This window comes from Astyanax mexicanus, chromosome 22 (genome assembly GCF_023375975.1).
Source record: "Astyanax mexicanus isolate ESR-SI-001 chromosome 22, AstMex3_surface, whole genome shotgun sequence".
Classification (NCBI taxonomy): Eukaryota; Metazoa; Chordata; class Actinopteri; order Characiformes; family Acestrorhamphidae; genus Astyanax; species Astyanax mexicanus.
Genome location: NC_064429.1, coordinates 28,517,059 through 28,533,997, shown reverse-complemented (window position 1 = coordinate 28,533,997; position 16,939 = coordinate 28,517,059). Strand labels below are relative to the sequence as shown.

At 35.1% G+C, this 16,939-nt stretch overlaps 1 protein-coding gene and 2 long non-coding RNA genes across 6 annotated transcripts in view; all 3 read right to left on the bottom strand.

The window, feature by feature from the left end:
* The window catches only part of LOC125786990 (uncharacterized), a 234,285-nt gene that overhangs the window by 39,995 nt on the left and 177,351 nt on the right, over positions 1-16,939 (bottom strand). The gene's annotated exons all lie outside the window — the stretch shown is intronic.
* LOC103024769 (uncharacterized) lies at positions 3,048-7,065 on the bottom strand. Its single transcript, XR_452805.4, has 2 exons — positions 6,676-7,065; positions 3,048-4,206 (listed from the first exon to the last, which is right to left on the bottom strand). It is a non-coding gene; the product is annotated as an uncharacterized LOC103024769 (long non-coding RNA).
* Positions 9,870-16,939, bottom strand: part of grin1b (glutamate receptor, ionotropic, N-methyl D-aspartate 1b) — a 43,811-nt gene continuing 36,741 nt past the window's right edge. For all 4 annotated transcript variants that reach the window (XM_007230488.4, XM_007230490.4, XM_022667629.2 and 1 more), the window contains one exon: positions 9,870-13,849. In XM_007230488.4, the coding sequence (XP_007230550.1) occupies positions 13,784-13,849 (66 nt within the window). In that variant the 3' untranslated portion in view covers positions 9,870-13,783. The remainder of the gene's footprint in view (positions 13,850-16,939) is intronic.

The window sequence follows — 16,939 nt, the reverse complement described above, 5'->3', positions numbered from 1 at the left end:
TGCGCGCGCGGGCGGGCGCTGTTAAGGTGTGTGCTAGTAGTGCACACACACACACCATAATGTGGGCATGGCACTCCGGCTCTGAAGCTCTGAACACGTGGAGGCAGGTGAGCGCTGCTTCAGCCTTTAGCTGTTATTATTTGGGTTTGCAGGAAATTGGAAAACTTAGCCAAGCGCCTGTCAAAATCTTTGATTAAAGACCAGGTTTTAATTTTCTTTGGTATTTCTTATTTGTAGGCTTTAAGAGAGAATAAACAAAAGGAAGCGTTGTTGCAGCCATCTGTGGAATAATAAACATTATAGAGAGACAATATAGCGAAAAATTATAGGAGGCCATTCCCACCACCTAAAAACAATAATAATAAAAAAAAACAAGCACGTATTTTTGTCATTATTAAGACTGAGACACTATAAGTCGTTAGTTTGAGATACTAAGTCATTCTTTTAAAGCACTCATTTATTTTAAAATAGTATCTCATTATTTGTAGATGCTAATGTGCTATTTTGAGATACCATCACTTTTTTGGACACTAGTTGTTATTTTGAGAAATTGTCACTTTTTTGTAGATACTTAGTAGTTATTTTGAGACACTATCAGTTTTTAGATATTAAGTTGTTATTTTGAGAACCTATCAGTTTTTAGATACTAAGTTACTATTTTGAAATATTGTCACTTTTTTTAGATACGTTTATATAGTTGTTATTTTGAGATACTATCTCATTATTTTTAGATACTAAGTTGCTATTTTGAGATACTATCACTTTTATATACTATGTTGTTATTTTGAGATACTATCACTTTTTTCTAGATACCAAGTTGTTTTTTCAAGAAACTATCAGTTTTTAGATACTAAGTTACTATTTTGAAATATTGTCACTTTTTTGTGACAAGTTTGTAAATTTGCTATTTTGAGACACTATCACTATTTAGATACTTAGTTGTTATTTTGAGATACTATCACTTTTTTTTCTAGATACCAGGTTGTTATTTTGAGACACAATCACTTTTAAGATACTAAGTTGTTATTTTGAGACACTATCACTTTTTAAATACAATACTAAGTTACTATTTTGAAATACTGTAACTTTTTTTTAGATACGTTTATATAGTTGTTATTTTGAGATACTATCTCAATATTTTTAGATACTAAGTTGTTATTTTGAGACACTATCACTTTTTAGATACTAAGTTACTATTTATAAATATTGTCACTTTTTAGATACGTTTATATAGTTGTTATTTTGAGATGCTATCTCATTATTTTTAGATACCAAGTTGCTATTTTGATATACTATCACTTTTAAATACTATGTTGTTATTTTGGGGTGCTATTTCATTATTTCTAGATACTAAGTTGCTATTTTGAAATCACTTTTTTTAGGTATTAAGTTCTCATTTTGATAAACTTAAGTCAGCAAAAAACACACTTAGACACTAAGCAACTCAAAATAATAATACAGCATCTCAAACTAATGATTTAGTGTCTCACAATAATGAGAGCATATCAAACTAACGAATTAGCATCTCAAACTATAGACTTAGTATCTCAAAATAACAATTTAGTATCTCAAACTAGCAACTTAGTGCATCATATTTAAAAAAAAAATCAGTATTTCAAAATAAAAAAATAACGTCTTAAACTGATGATATAGCAATTTGTTTATTAATGAGAAAAATAGGTTCTGGATTGCAATGCAATGTTTTTTAACTTTTTGAACATCTCTAAGAAGCCCAAGTTGGCTTCTGTTGCTCATTTTTACAGTCAGAAATGTATCTTTCTATTGTTGATTGATTCTACTTGATTTATTAGGCCTCCAAACTGACTGTATCTACCAAGCATGTTTAGGCATCAAAGGCTTGGATTAGAGACCAGGCTGTGGTATTATTCCCTTTATGTTGGATTTAAGAAAAAAAGGAAAGGGGAAAAAAAGGAAAAGAAAAAGTTGGAGCTGCTGCAGCAGCCATCTGTGGAATATTAAACATTATGGAGACAATAGCAAGAAACAAACTATACATTAGACCGTGAGGTTTCTTTACAGAGTGCTTCTCAATGGTTATTCATCCATTATATCTTTTATGCTCATTTGCTCATCTGTTTTCACTTGATGACAGTCAGAAAGGCCATCTTTTGAAGTTTTTGAAGCCTGATGTGCTGAAGGCTGGTCACATCTCAGCACGTTCTGAGGTGGACTTGTGCATCATTTTGTTAAATGTTTCTAGTCTGCGGCCGACAGGCTGTCTGTGTTTTTTATACATGTTCTTACCAGTTTCCTGTGGTAAAATGATACAGGATGTGGGGTGGTACTCTACTTTCTTTACAGCACGGCACCTAAGTTTTGCACGAGTGTAACCAAAATGTGTTGGTGGAGTCTCAAGATTGCTTGATTAGTACTGCATCATGGCTCAGAGACTAATAATACAGAACCATGACTGTTAGACCTAAATATTCATTCATGTGTCATAAAACCACCAACACTATGGTAATGCTAACTTTTGAACCCAGGTCTAATGATCTATTGTTAGTCTCCAAGCCAGGGTACAAAATTAGACATGCAAACTTAAGACACTGCCTTAAGACACATGTCTTGACTAGTGCAAATCAGTCAATGTATTCTTACCAAGGGGTACACTTCTCAAAATGAGTTTGAGAGGTACAAAGATCTTTTACACCTTTGTGTGGCAAGTCCCATTATTTACATATCTGCATGAGATATAATATGTAACCACCTGCAACCACCAACAACAACCATTTTGATTTTTAATAATATTCGTGAGAACATAATCCGAAAACAATACACTTATGTCTCAGGCAGATATGTAAACAACCACATGGTTGGTCTGATTAGATACTGAGTCTTGCCAAAAGAAGATGTAAAAATGCTTTATCCACTACCCTATAAAAAGGTTCTCAGTCGCTAATTTTTGGTAGTGTATTGGTGAGAAACTCAAACTGACTGATTTGCACTATTGTAGTTACAGACATCCCAAGACACCCGTGGGCCAAAAAAAAAACATAACAAAAAAAACTTGCACACACACCAAAGGATAACGAAACTTTACTTTTATTTTAATTAATTCAGAGGTGAAATGAGTTTTATATTTTTTCTTTTTGGAAGGCCCTGCCTCTGCTTTCCCTGCCTCCTCCATGATCTTTCTCTCACTCACTGAACAATTCCTGTCCGGGAGGGGGGGAAAACACTGCCCACCCACACTAAAAACTGATTGGCTGTCTCACAGACTCTTTGCAGAGAACAGGCCAATCAGAACCCTCTCTGTTTTCTCTCTCTCCTTCCCACACGCGATTAGAGAAAAAAAGTCTGTGGCCTGTGTGAGCGTTTGTGTGCAGTGCACTCTTGGGGCACTCGTTTTCCGTAATTCCAGGAGATTATATGTGACTCGCGGGCATCAGGGAGTCTTGATGTATACTTTTAATAAGTACAGAGTTATCTGTGTTTATGTGTCTTTTTGTAGTTGCTGCTTTTGTTTCGAATAGTAGCACAATCTGTTTCAGCACTGCTTTACTACAGACAAAGGCTTTGGAAATTCAAATTTTTCTGCATCCATTTCCAAAGCTCAGTTTATTTCCATTGCTACAGACCAGCTATAAGTTGTTAATTATTTACGTGTTTCCTAAAAATAGTATACTATTATACTTTTTTTTTTTTGTATTTTTACAATATACTATTGGGATCCTTAGGTCAGTTAAAAGATAAAATGAGAAGTGAGTAGAAAATGATGTAGAATCTTCAGCAGTCCTGATAGTCTAATGTCTCTCACTCACTCTCGCTCTCTTTTTTCTCCTTCTGACCTTGTATAAAACAAGTCTTTTCTCGAACAGCTGGCCTCCCCTCAGGCTTGTTCCTGTGAAGATGGCCCCCCTGCCACCGCCACCTCCTTCTCCTCCTCGTCAAAGCGAATGATGTAGTCTATTCCTTGGTCCTGGCACACTCTTGTGATTAGGAAGCAATGATAGTTCCATAGCAGAAGCAGGACCATGCAACACAGAGCCACCAGCACCAGAGCCACCAGCAGGAGGAGCTGTTTGTTCAGATGAGGTCTCCTCTGGAAGATCTGGCCAATGACTTGTTTGCACCTCAACAGCCATCCTTTCGACAGGGGCTCAGGGGGGTGAGGTACTCTTATAAGGACACCTTCAGTCTCTGCTGTGCACATATTGCAGGATTCACCAGACAGATAGAGATTACCTGTGGAGAGATAAAGTGGCAGAATTGCAGAAAAGGGTCCAATTATGAGCGTAAAAGCATGTGTACACTGACATGCCAAAAGTCAAGGGACAGCAGTATGTTTTAAAATGTTCATCATCATTATTATGTCCAACCATTACATCTTGTATACAATTTCATTACATCATCACACCTTAAATTCTGAGTTGTTCATTATTTTAAAATGTTCTGAATTATAGATTAATAACAAGGCCATCCAAATTATGAAGAAAAACTAAAACCAAAACACATTTTATATTTTAGATTCTTTAGAGTAGCACCTCTTGCTTAGATGACAGCTTTGCACATCTTAGCTTTGATTTTCACCTGGAGTCACCTGGAATTAAGGCTTTCAGTTAACAGCTGTGCTGATCTCATCAAGAGTTCATGACTTGAATTTCTTGCCTCTTATTCTGTTTGAGAGCATCAGTAGTAAAGTTGTGAAGAGGTAGAGTTACAGGTATACAGTGAATAGCTCAATTTGAGTAATGTTCTAATCCATATTGACAATGACAAGAACTATTCAACTAGATAAAGTAAAAGAACTTGAAAAGAAATGAAGGTCAGTGATTTTGTAAAATTTCAAGAACTTTGAAAGTGTCTCCAAGTGCAGTCGCAAAGACTATCAAAAACATTGCAACTAATGAAACTGGCCCTCACCAGGACCGCCCCAGGAAAGACAGAGAAAGGGTTGCCTCTATTTCTCAGGATAAGTTCATTGAGTTACCAGCCTCAGAATCCACACATTAACAGAACCCCACTGGTACTGGTACTGTAGGTACAGTACTATCTATCTATCTATCTATCTATCTATCTATCTATCTATCTATCTATCTATCTATCTATATATATATATATATATATATATATATATATATATATATATATATATATATATATATATATATATATATATATATTCTACTACCACTACACAGGGTCACCAACTGAGCACAAGCTGCCCTGGTTTTGGTAGTCAAATAGTACTCAAAGAGTACAGGGCACATTCAGTCAGTACTTTTAAAAGCAGCAAACTGCATCGACACAGTGAGTAATCCAGATAACAATCTCCAGACAACAAATCAGATCTTAACTCAACAGTAACTATCTAGAGACCTAAGCTGTTCTAACTGTTGTAACAGATAAGACAAACAGCCAAAGCACCCATCTGATGTTCCTGTTGAAGTCTGGTGTTTGTGGTTGATGCTGCTTCTTGTTCTCACCCAGAGGCCGTCAGTGCAGGCGTTGCCTGAGAGACAGTTCAGGTCCACTCGAGTGTCTCTTTAACAACCTTTACCGTGAGTCACTCAGCCATATTGCTACAGAGGAAGCAGCCTACACAGTCTGCTCTGACCATTTCACACTGCTGACTGACTCTACAACTTCAGCCATCTGCAGACTTCCGACCATTACCAACAGAAGAACTGTATTAAGGTCTAGACATAATTAGCCTAACAGTCTGAGAACAGTAGGGGTGCACCAAAATTAAAACAAATTATCGAAAAAAATTAAACATTTGTCCAAATTGGTCAATGACTTGACTTATGTTAAACATATTTAACATAGTAATATAATATTATAGTCATTATGGGTTTTAGAAAAATGTGTCTTGGGGAGACTGGGGTAGTACACTATAGGACCCTGTGGCACGGCCTATGCTTTTGTCCTTAATGGCATTTTCCCCTTACATTACTTTGCTTTTATATTTTAAGTTTTCAAACCAGTACTTGTACTCTTTTACACACAAAATGTCCAGAGCTTTCAGACCTCAAATAATGCAAAGAAAACAAGTTCATATTCATAAAGTTTTAAGAGTTCAGAAATCAATATTTGGTGGAACGACCCTGATTTTTTTAATCACAGTTTTCATGCATCTTCTTTGCATGTTCTCCACCAGTCTTACACACTGCTTTTGGATAACTTTATGCCACTCCTGGTGCAAACATTCAAGCAGTAAAGCTTGGTTAGATGGTTTGTGATCATCCGTCTTCCTCTTGATTATAGTCTCTTATTTTTTTTTTAGAGCTGTATGCTCTCTTTTCACAAAAAAATGTAAATGACATTTATAAGGTGACTGACATTACATAATAAACATATGAGTTTTTTTTTTTTTTTTACAAAAAAGTGATTAGGTATTTATTTGCAAACAGTTAAATAGCTAAAATGTATTATGTATATATATATAAATATATATTTATTGACAATTATATGAACTAATTTACATTTATACAATTATATTTATAATTTACAGTATGTATTATTCAATATTTTCCCTTAAACATTAAACATTAAATGTGTTTTTCGAATAATAATAACCAATATTTTTGTTGCCAATTATTCAGTGCATCATAAGAAAACAGATAAGTTGATGTTGATCATGTGAATGATGATAAGAACAATCCTATAAATTTGAGTATATGGCATAACTGAAGTTTGGTATGGAAGACCTACCTCACTACTGTTTCCCACCAGTGGCACGTGGAGTTTGAGCTGGTCCTGGTAGAGATGCAGCAGATGCAGGTTTCATTCGCTGGTCTGAAGAGCAGGGAGGCGTCGCAGGTTGCGTCCACTCCCTGACCCAAGGTCTCGGATGTTTGGACTATTCTAAACAAATAGACCCACAGCAACTCCACCCCTCGGTCTGCAGTGCAGCTCTGCCAGGTAGTGACCTCGTCCATCTTATGAAACCTGTTGATCATTCTTGGAAATGGTCTACAGTGTAGGCCCTCTCTGACATTACAAACGCATGTAATCAGCAATCAGGCTGATGAAATATACACTCGGCAGATGTTCTTACCTCTTATCTAGAGGGAGTTTTTGAACACAGACTCTTACTAGTGCAAAATTCATGGCTGTAGCTTTTAGGAAACACTCTTCTTTAAAGAAACTTAACCAGAGGTTTTAATTGTGTATGGAAAAAATAAACTGAGAAAAAGTCATTTAATTATTAATATATATATTAGGTATTTGAGATGTCATAGTTCCTTTTAGGAGAGAAAAGCTGGTATCTAAATTACTTATAAATAAATACGTAATATATATCTAGGCTATCCTGATACTCATAATTTTAATAATGCACTCCATGTATCCAAGATTAAAGTAAAATAAATGATACTGGACAGATATAATCTGTCTCGAATAGATATCTAATTCCAAACTCCATTTGCCTTTGGAACTAAAAAAAATGACAGCATTTGAGTCCAAATGGAAGTTTGGACTTCTCACTTCTCAAGATTTCTCACTACATAAGTTCAAGTTATCTTTTTGTGGACACACGCACAAGAAGAGCTGTGGTTAGAAAGTTTGATTTAACAGTCTGGTGGTGATGTGTTTTCTTCCCTGCGGGCACGAAACAGTATTAGACGTCATCCTGACGTAAAATTCTTGTCAGCTGACATCAAGACCAACATCCAATCTGAAATGAATGTCTACTGACATGGGTGGCCAGCTGGGTTGCATACTGTAAAAATGAAAAAGTTGCGAAAACTCGACATTTCAAGGCAACTTACTGCATTTTGAGTTAAAAAACAGACAGTTGTGCCAACTAGAAAGCTTCAGTTCAGATCATTAATTTTTCACATGCATAAAAACATCATTATTAAGTCTCACCATCTTAAAAAAATCACTTTATATTGTTATCTGGCCTCATTTAGGTTTTATGAAATGTGTTTTGTAAGTTCTGCTGACTATCCTTCTGGATCAACTAAAACAATTAATTGTGTCAATCAGAAAATAAGCGCAACACTATATTTTTGTTATTTAGTTATTTAGCAACTAAAAATGTATGACCAATATACATATATGTCTTATTGTCAGTCATATAAACTTGACCAGCTGGATCCAGTCAGCATATAGTCTATATAGACTATATAGACACAGCAACTTGCTCTCATAGCCTTTAACACTGAAGCTGTAAACTAATATATATCACATGTGTAACTCCCAAGAGAAGGCAGCCTGTGAGAAAGACTACACACTGATGGTGAGTGAAAGAGTTTACACAAAGGGTCACTGACTGCAGTTAAATATTATATTTAAAAAAGTACCTATTAAGACTCATTTCAAAATATTACCTGAACAAAAAAGGAGAGTAAAATTGGCCCAGTTTGAGTTTTGAGTATAATTTCTCTCTGTATTAATAGATGACTGTAAAGTCAGTTATTTGTGCTTCACTCAGATCAAGGCTTTATGGATTGTGACAGCTAAACAAATATAATCTGCCCTCTAGCTCTAAAGTACCCCCGAATACAAACAGTCTAAAAATAGATGAGGGATGGTTTTGATCATTTTGTTGGATCATGGGTTTATGCAGCCAACTTAGTTGTTTGTGAAACTTTTAGATTTTAGTTCAAACAAATAAGACACCATATTAGACTGGATCATTTATTTATTGAGAAAAAATCTAATATTACATATCTGTGAGTGGTAAATGTATTGCTTTCAGTATCTGGTTTGCAGACACATATAGTAATATTGCATACTTTTCTCAATAAATAAACAAGTAAGTTAAATATGTTGGTCTCATTTGTTTGATTTGGTTCAAGCTGCTTAAAAGGACTTTAGAGGACACCATTTATATGTAGCTCAATTAATACAGCCAATAGTTTCCCATATTAGAGTCTTAGAGGCCTATCTTTCACCCTGCGTAAGGCTAAATCGTAATGCTAATTGCTAACTTACACCTTGCCAAAACTGTCGCCAAAAGCAACAGAGTTTTCAAATATATCTATGCTGATGGATGTGTTGGTCTGGAAATGAGGTTTGTTAAGATAAATTTCACAGGTGCTTCACTGAATGATTTAAACCCTGACAGCAGTCAACCATCAGAGGGCACCTGACTCTTAAAAGGAATGGCAGGTGAGATGGTGATTTGTTTATTTCACATTATGCCCAAAACACATCCATGATTAATTAAGAGAATTGGTACATACCTGTTGCACATTTCAAACCAGTGTACTTTTCCAGTTGTTATGATAGCAAAGATACTCTGACACACCCTAAATTAAACTGCACAGTTCGTGTTTGGCAGCTCTCCTATTGATCTCAAAAATAGGCCTCTTAATTTCTTATTATTTTTTGTTACTAGTAACTTTTAATATTTTTTATCTTTATTACAAATAGCATTGCAATCTGACACTTTCTTTTGGTTAAACTATTTTTGCAACAATTGTTTTGACGTTGAGTGTATATATCCCAGCAGAATAAATCTCTCTAAGTTCACTTGCACTCAGAGGTCAAAGCGAAATGTAAATAAAACAGCCAGATCCTGCAAACACAAATGGTTTCGCACTTTATTCTGTCCAGAGTTTGCAGCATTCAGACACTGAATATGCATAAACCACTTCATGTGCTAAAGGTCAGCTCCAGCGGCCTACTCACATATTATTGCCAGCTGACTTTTGCATTCCTCTGTTTTGTAAACCCTACTCTGCTGTTTATCTAATGCTCAGAAAAATACTGTTCCACTCGCCTCGGGCATCAAACTTCTAGAAGTTTCAAAAGAACCTTGGCATGAATTAAATATAATATTGATCTGCACTCGCTCTGAAACCCGTCCTTCATCGAATGCGAGGGAATGGTGAAACCAGTGAGCTGCAGTATCATCAATCCGTTCGTCCTACAAGAATGAACAACTACAGTATGCATAATTCACAGGTTCAGTGGGTTTTTTTCCATCTCATTTATTTTATTGGCATATAGATTTATACATTTTCAACATAGATCTTCAATTATTTGTTCATGTCACACAGTAGGAATGACCTTCAAAAGCACATTTGGTGGTAGAAAACATAATGAGAGCTTTGTTTACCTATTGTAAAATATCTTTAAAGCCCCAGAATTACAGAAATATACAGAAAAATACAGCAAATCACAATGTTGGTGTACAACAGTGGATTGATTGGACAGGTAATTCAGGTCCTGTACCACATACATAAACATCAGTAACATGAACATCTTCCTTAAATGACCTTACCCACTTTTTAAAAAAAAGCTTTGTAAGCTTTTGCACTTTATTTTCCACACAGTAGCAAAGTAGCACCCACTGAACATTGACATCCCAGTCACTATCTTAGCTACAGTATCCTAATGCTATGTTTTCATCATAGTAGCCACAATAAATACACTTTTGTTAACGCATCGTCACTCATCGATAAAATGCTGAAAAACAAAAAAACGTCTACAGAAGACTTTACGAAAACTTGATGAGCTCTTGATCCATTAAGTCACAGTTAAATACTATACTCAAATGCTTTACAAGAAGCATTACAAGAAGAATTTCACCCGCTGATTAATTCGATTCAACGTCAAAGCTTCGTAAACTCAAGCCAAAGCCCAAGCCAAAGCCCAAGCCCAAGCCTAAGCTGACAATACTGATGACATTCTACTGACACAGATCCACTTGAAACTCCACTTGATCTCTACCAGACACTGCAGAACAGCAGCAGTACAGCTTCAGATGTCTAAAAAAAGAACTGCTCCCATTGAATTTAAGCATACAAAATATCAGTTTCATAACTCGTAGCTGAACAGGTTCGTAGGTCACATTCGTAACTTCTCACACGAGTGAATCAAAGCCCTCAGACTGATTGTTTCGACGAAAGACGTAAAAAGTGCGATACAGTGTTCGACTTAGTGGTACTCGTATCATTCGTCAGTGCACTGATCACTGTCACAAGCCACAGAATATGAAAAAAAAAAAAAACATTTCCACTTTTTCACAATGCGTCACATGATCTCTGTTTGCAGGTGACCATTCATTTATAGCTCGCCCAGAGAGAAGAAGCTGGTAACAACAGAGAATGAGGGAAATATACACAGGTACAATGGTGTAAGTCATCATATATATGTGTAGATATATATTTACTTGGGGTGTGCCGATTCGATATTGAGTATCAGTTATCGCTATTGGTCCGATAATGGCTAAAAACATTGAAATCTCAAATATACAGGATAAAAAATAAGTATAATTCTATGTTTTTTTTTTTAACTCAAGAAAATCTAGAAAATGCCTAACCCATAGAAAATAAAGCTACATTGTAAAATTAGCACTATAGGCTTAATTGTAAGGAAAGTAGTTTTGCATTCTGACAAATTTTGCAATATTATTAAAGCAGCAGTTCTTAAGATTAATATTATTATTATTATTATTAAAAGAAGTGGTATTTCTAAGTTGAAATGAGACAAATATTTAAAAAATGCTATCAAGTGTGCTGCCATGACTATTTCATATATTAAATATAATAAATATATATATTTTTTTCTAAAAACAGAGAAAACAGAATGGTCTTGTTAGGTAGGTTTTGTCAAGTTTGTCTTTATGTATTTAGGTCACATGCAAAGTCTTGAAAAAAAGATCTGGCATGATTGGTATCTAAGCAATCATAGCAAATAAATTAACAAACAAATAACTAAATAATTAATTAATTTTTAAAATCTGCTGCAATAACACATTCTGACCAGAGAGGTCACTAAATCCCTAAATCCTCAAAACCTACAGACTGGCGCTTTAAAAGCTTTGTTTAATAAAGAGGAAAAACAAGGTTTCTGACTGACTAATGCTGGTAGATACTTTGAGATTGGTCGTTTGCAATATCAATATCTGTATTGGCACATTAAAAATAAAATGTTATTATCTTGCCACCCCTAAAACATATACATACACATACAGATTTGAGTGTTAGTTACACAGATAATACAACACAGATTGCTGATTACAAATCTTAGCTTAAAACAGTTGACAATAATGAAAGTTACCCTATAGCATCGGTAGCAGAAGGAGGCATGCTACCATGCTAACATCAGATAATGATACTGAAATCATTACAGGAAATTTCAAGCAGGGAAAAAAAAAAAAATTCAAAATGTCCACTCAAAACAACCTGTAATAATAGCCATATCATTATATCTACGCCACATTTTTATGTTTGTTAGGGTTCCTTTCATTGCTTTTGAGTCAGAACCCTTAGTTGTTCAATACAAAAAAAATGAAAAACATACAAGTTCTGCTACATTTCGCAACTCGGCGTTCCAGAAAGACCCCTTCGTGTTAGTAGATCACTTGTTGAGCTTATCTTAAGAAATATCGTAATTTATGAAAAAATACATACATACAAAAGCAAAAAAAAAGAAAGAATAAGTAAATAAATTAACAAAAATGTAACAAAATTCAAACAATCAAGTGTCCACACAGTATCGTTGTCTATTAAAGTGATCCGGACCACGTTAGGACTCAGTGTTTCGGAGAAGGCAGTGGAGAGAGAGAGAGCTTTATCTATATAGTATTTCTGTATGTCGAACACTCTGTGGGATATACAGGATATACAGCAAAAAGTGCAACAAGGACCCGAAATGTGCCAAACTTCTTATTTTGTTTAGTTTAGTTTTTTTTTTTTTTTTTTGCAGCTACAGCATTTAGCATCATATTTACAGTACTCTACAGCTCTATTCACCCTTAGTGTACAACCTATTATTATAGGCTACTATTATCTAAATACCTAGTCTAATACAGTGTACAGTAATACAAATAGTAATACAAATAGCGATTTCAGAGCTAATCCTTTAGTTCTATGTATATATGTGCAATATAACAAAATGTCCTCACAAATGGAACAAACATATATATATTTATATGTTATTTATATATAGAGAGATGTGAAATATATGTAGCAAAAGTAAGTAAGTGCTCAAAATAGCTACATTTACTGTAATCTCGGTATTAGAGTGTAATTATGTGGGTATAGGTGGAGGTAGAAAGGTGAAGGTTGAAGTCGTGTGTATATATATGTTGTATACATATGATATGCTGTATGATGAGAGGGGGATCTAAGCCAGTAGGTAAATTTAAATTATTGTAAATTTAAGTTGTTCCTCATTTTTAATAGGAACATACAGTATGTATATATGTATGTGTGCGTGTGTGAGAAAGAAATATGAAATACGACGTGTAACAGATTAAGCTTGCATTAGCTGTGAGTGTGTGTGTGTGCTCTAAATCTATATTAATTGTGCTGAAAGCTTCGAAAAATCTGGATGTTAGTAAAGTCTGTGTGTTAGTTGGATTGGGTATTTGTTGGTGCACAATGGCAGCATATAATGACAGTGGCAGTGCACATCCTGTGGGTTTTTTTGTTGTTTTTGGCACAGTTTTTTCATTCATGAGATATCAGAGTCCAGTGCATGTTCAGCATCGCAGAGGTCTGGGAGGTGGAGCGGGTTGTGAGGGGGATGTGCGATGGATTTCACCATATTTGTCTCTTTTTTTTCCTGTTGTTTTTTGTTCAGATGAGCATGTCGTTGGCTCAGATGCTCGGATGCTCAGATGGCGGGGCAGCAGTAGCAGCAGCAGCGGCAGCTAGGGATCAGCGGGTTTGGTGCGGGTTTGGCTCAGTGTCAGTCAACCCCTCCCAACCTGCCATCACGTCCTCCTCCTCCATCTCCACCTCCTGCTTCTAGTCCATTGTCCAAGTCTCTCTTTCTCGCTCTCTCTGTATTTCTCTCATTCCCTCTAGCTCTCTCTCTTTCATTCTATCTCTCTCTCTTGCTTCATCCTCGCTTGCCTTCACACCACTGTGCTCACAGAGGGGTCTGATAGGTTGAGCTGGCCGGTAATGTCCGTGGGATATGGCTAAAGATGAAGGAAAACACAACCGAAAAGAAAGGAAAAGAAAAGGAAAGAAAGAGAGAAACAACAAGAATAGTAATTTTTTCCATCAACACAAGTACACAAAAGCATTTATATTAATATATGATTCATATATATATATATATATATATATATATATATATATATATATATAAAGCTTATTGAACATTTGGCTATGTTGTTGTTATGAGTGAGGCAAATCCCTCGCAAAGCTACTAATCTCAGCAATGCTCGCTGCTATATAATAATTTGGAGCCACAACAACAACAAAAAAAGTAAGCGTTTAGTATAAATAGTCATGTGTTTCACCAAAATCACTGTAATTTAATAAAAAAAAAAAACTAGAGTTGCAAACATGATCAATTTTAATGATAATATTAACTACTGATCATGCAACATTAACATTTACACTTAACATTCAAAACATTTTTTTAAAGGTTGTTATGTCGCCAATATCAAAGGAGTTGATGAGGACTTTTACTCTTAAAAAACTTGATAATAATTATATGAAAATAGCTAAATTGCATAATTGAAATGCCAAAATTACTAAAAACCTTTTCAAAATGTTGAACTTTAACTATTTACACTGGCAGCACAGCGCACATGACAAAAACCAACCTCCCACATTAAAAAATGGTATAAACTGTACAAACGTTGCTTTAAAGGAAAGGTCAAAATTACCTATTCTATATTTATATAATATATAATAATCTATATATAATTTGATAGTGTTTATTCAGACTAAATCAGGGTTTTCAAGAAGGTATAATGTCAGAAATCATTTTATGTAAAATGTATACTGTATTTCTCCAATTTAGTGTTATTATTAATATTGTTAATATTGTTATAATTTATAGAATTATTTATAACCTATTCATTTTTTTCTGTCTTAGAAACTTTCCTCATCTCTGTTTAGCTAACTGTATGCATCAGGTGCCTACAGCTGGGTTTGTTAAAATATACTTCTGATATATATTTTTATTTGTGTGTTTCTGTTAATGTTTATATCATTCTTACAGTATAAATGTGATTAATCGCTTGATTTTTAATAGAAATAATTTATTTATAATTTTATAAAAAAAATGTTAATTTGGAATGCCAATTACCCACCCCACCTACTCACTAGGCTCCACCCATCACTAGTAATGCCCCCCAACATTAGGAGGGTGCCTCCTCTGATAAATGAAGCCAGCCACTGCCACTGATGCAGTATAACTGGGTTGCCAGCACACTTAGAGCAGCAGGGATTTGAACCAGTGATCCTCAATCTTCAGATCATAGTGGCAAAGCCTTAGTCTGCTGGGGGTGTTTCATGGCTCACAGATTGAAAAAAGCTGGACTAAATCTTAAAAAAAAAGTATTTTTTTTGTTACACAGTGTTTGTATGAAATTTTAACAACTAGTGCTGCGTACACAGAAGGCACGTTATATTGATGTTGGGCTATAAATCGTGCAAAGGACAGAGCAGAGCCTTCTCCAGACTTTGCAGTCTAATCAGTAGTGCTGTGTGCGTACAGGGTCACGACTCATTGCGGGGAAGCGTTTTCAGGCTTCGCTGCAGCTCCACTCCTCATCGTTAGGCAGCTTTCATGTACAGTATACATCTAAAACTGAACAGGGGGCCTCATTAATGAAGCCCATACATCTTGGGCCGGAAACGTCTCTCAGAGAAAGCCCTAATGGCATAAACGCCAGCGCTAAAGTCACTCAGCCCGTGGCTAATAATTTACCTGACCTAGAAGTATTATCACCATAGTAACTGTCCTAATGACATACGAGCGCTGCAGCCCGCGCCGCACTGAGGCCTGAAATTCCAACTCTAACTCTATTGCATGCTTCATATCTCACTGAAGGCCCTATTAAAGATAAATGCATTATATAAGATTACTGCCAGATTATTTTATATATGCTGTAAATAGCCCACAATGTTTATATTATATATCTTGATAATATGTCTTTGTATATGGGACTATTTAAAGAGCAATACCAGTGGCATTTTGGCCTTTTTGTTTAGGTTTCTACAGAAAAGTTTTAAAATTACTGTGATTTTTTATTCTTTCTGCAAAAGTGGAGTTAAAAAAATGGCTGCCAAGTGAACAGACTTGCCTATTCTTGTGTTTTATATTACATCATTATATACAGCCACTTTTCTCAGGAACGTATCAGGAAATTTAGATAGTTAGCACTAATACAACCTGTTCACTTCTCAATAGAAAGCTTAAGGTCAGCTGGAATACCTTATTTTATTTTATTTAAATTTTTGTACTAGTGAAACGGATGCTAATCGGATTGCTACCTATGTAGTTCTGTCGGTTTGTGTTGCCTTGTCAGTACAGTCAGATTGAATAAAGCACCAGAGAACAAAACAGAATTATCATGGAAAACACATGAAGTTGTTAAAAAACTATTAGTGTGTGAACACACATGGTCACTAAATAGCACATACTGATTAAACTAAGCTAAGCTGGCTAAGATGTGGTTAATGTTGCGCAAATCTGATGCTTTTTTTACTAGTCAGAATAGAAATTAGATAATTTAAGATAATTTAGAACACAAGATATTCTTAAACACCTATTTTATTGACTTTGTTGTGGTATCTGTGCGTTTCTTTTAAATTACAAGACTAATTTCATTGACTTTTGGCAATGCCATAAATTCAGGCCAAATACGGCCGGTTTCACGAAAACTGACTGAAATTATAAATTTAATTACATTTATTTCTAGCAAAATTCACTTACAAGCAGAAAATATTTTTAAATGTAAAGTCAGGCACTATTATAAGAGCACATAAATAGCTAAAGATTAAGATTTTAATACATTTTCCAGTCATTTTACTGGTGTTGCTCTTCAAATACATCCATAATCCATAATTTATCAAAGCACGTTGAGCATAATGGCTCTCACTCAGTATTATAATTTTGGGAAAAAGCAACTTGAGCAAAGTGACTTGGGCAAAACGACTTGTACAAGGCTGAGGATTGGCCTCACTCACAACCAGTAATGTTTAATAGTGAATAACATAAGCATTCCAAATCACAGCCTACAGCGCCCCCTGTCTACAGACAGGCAAAC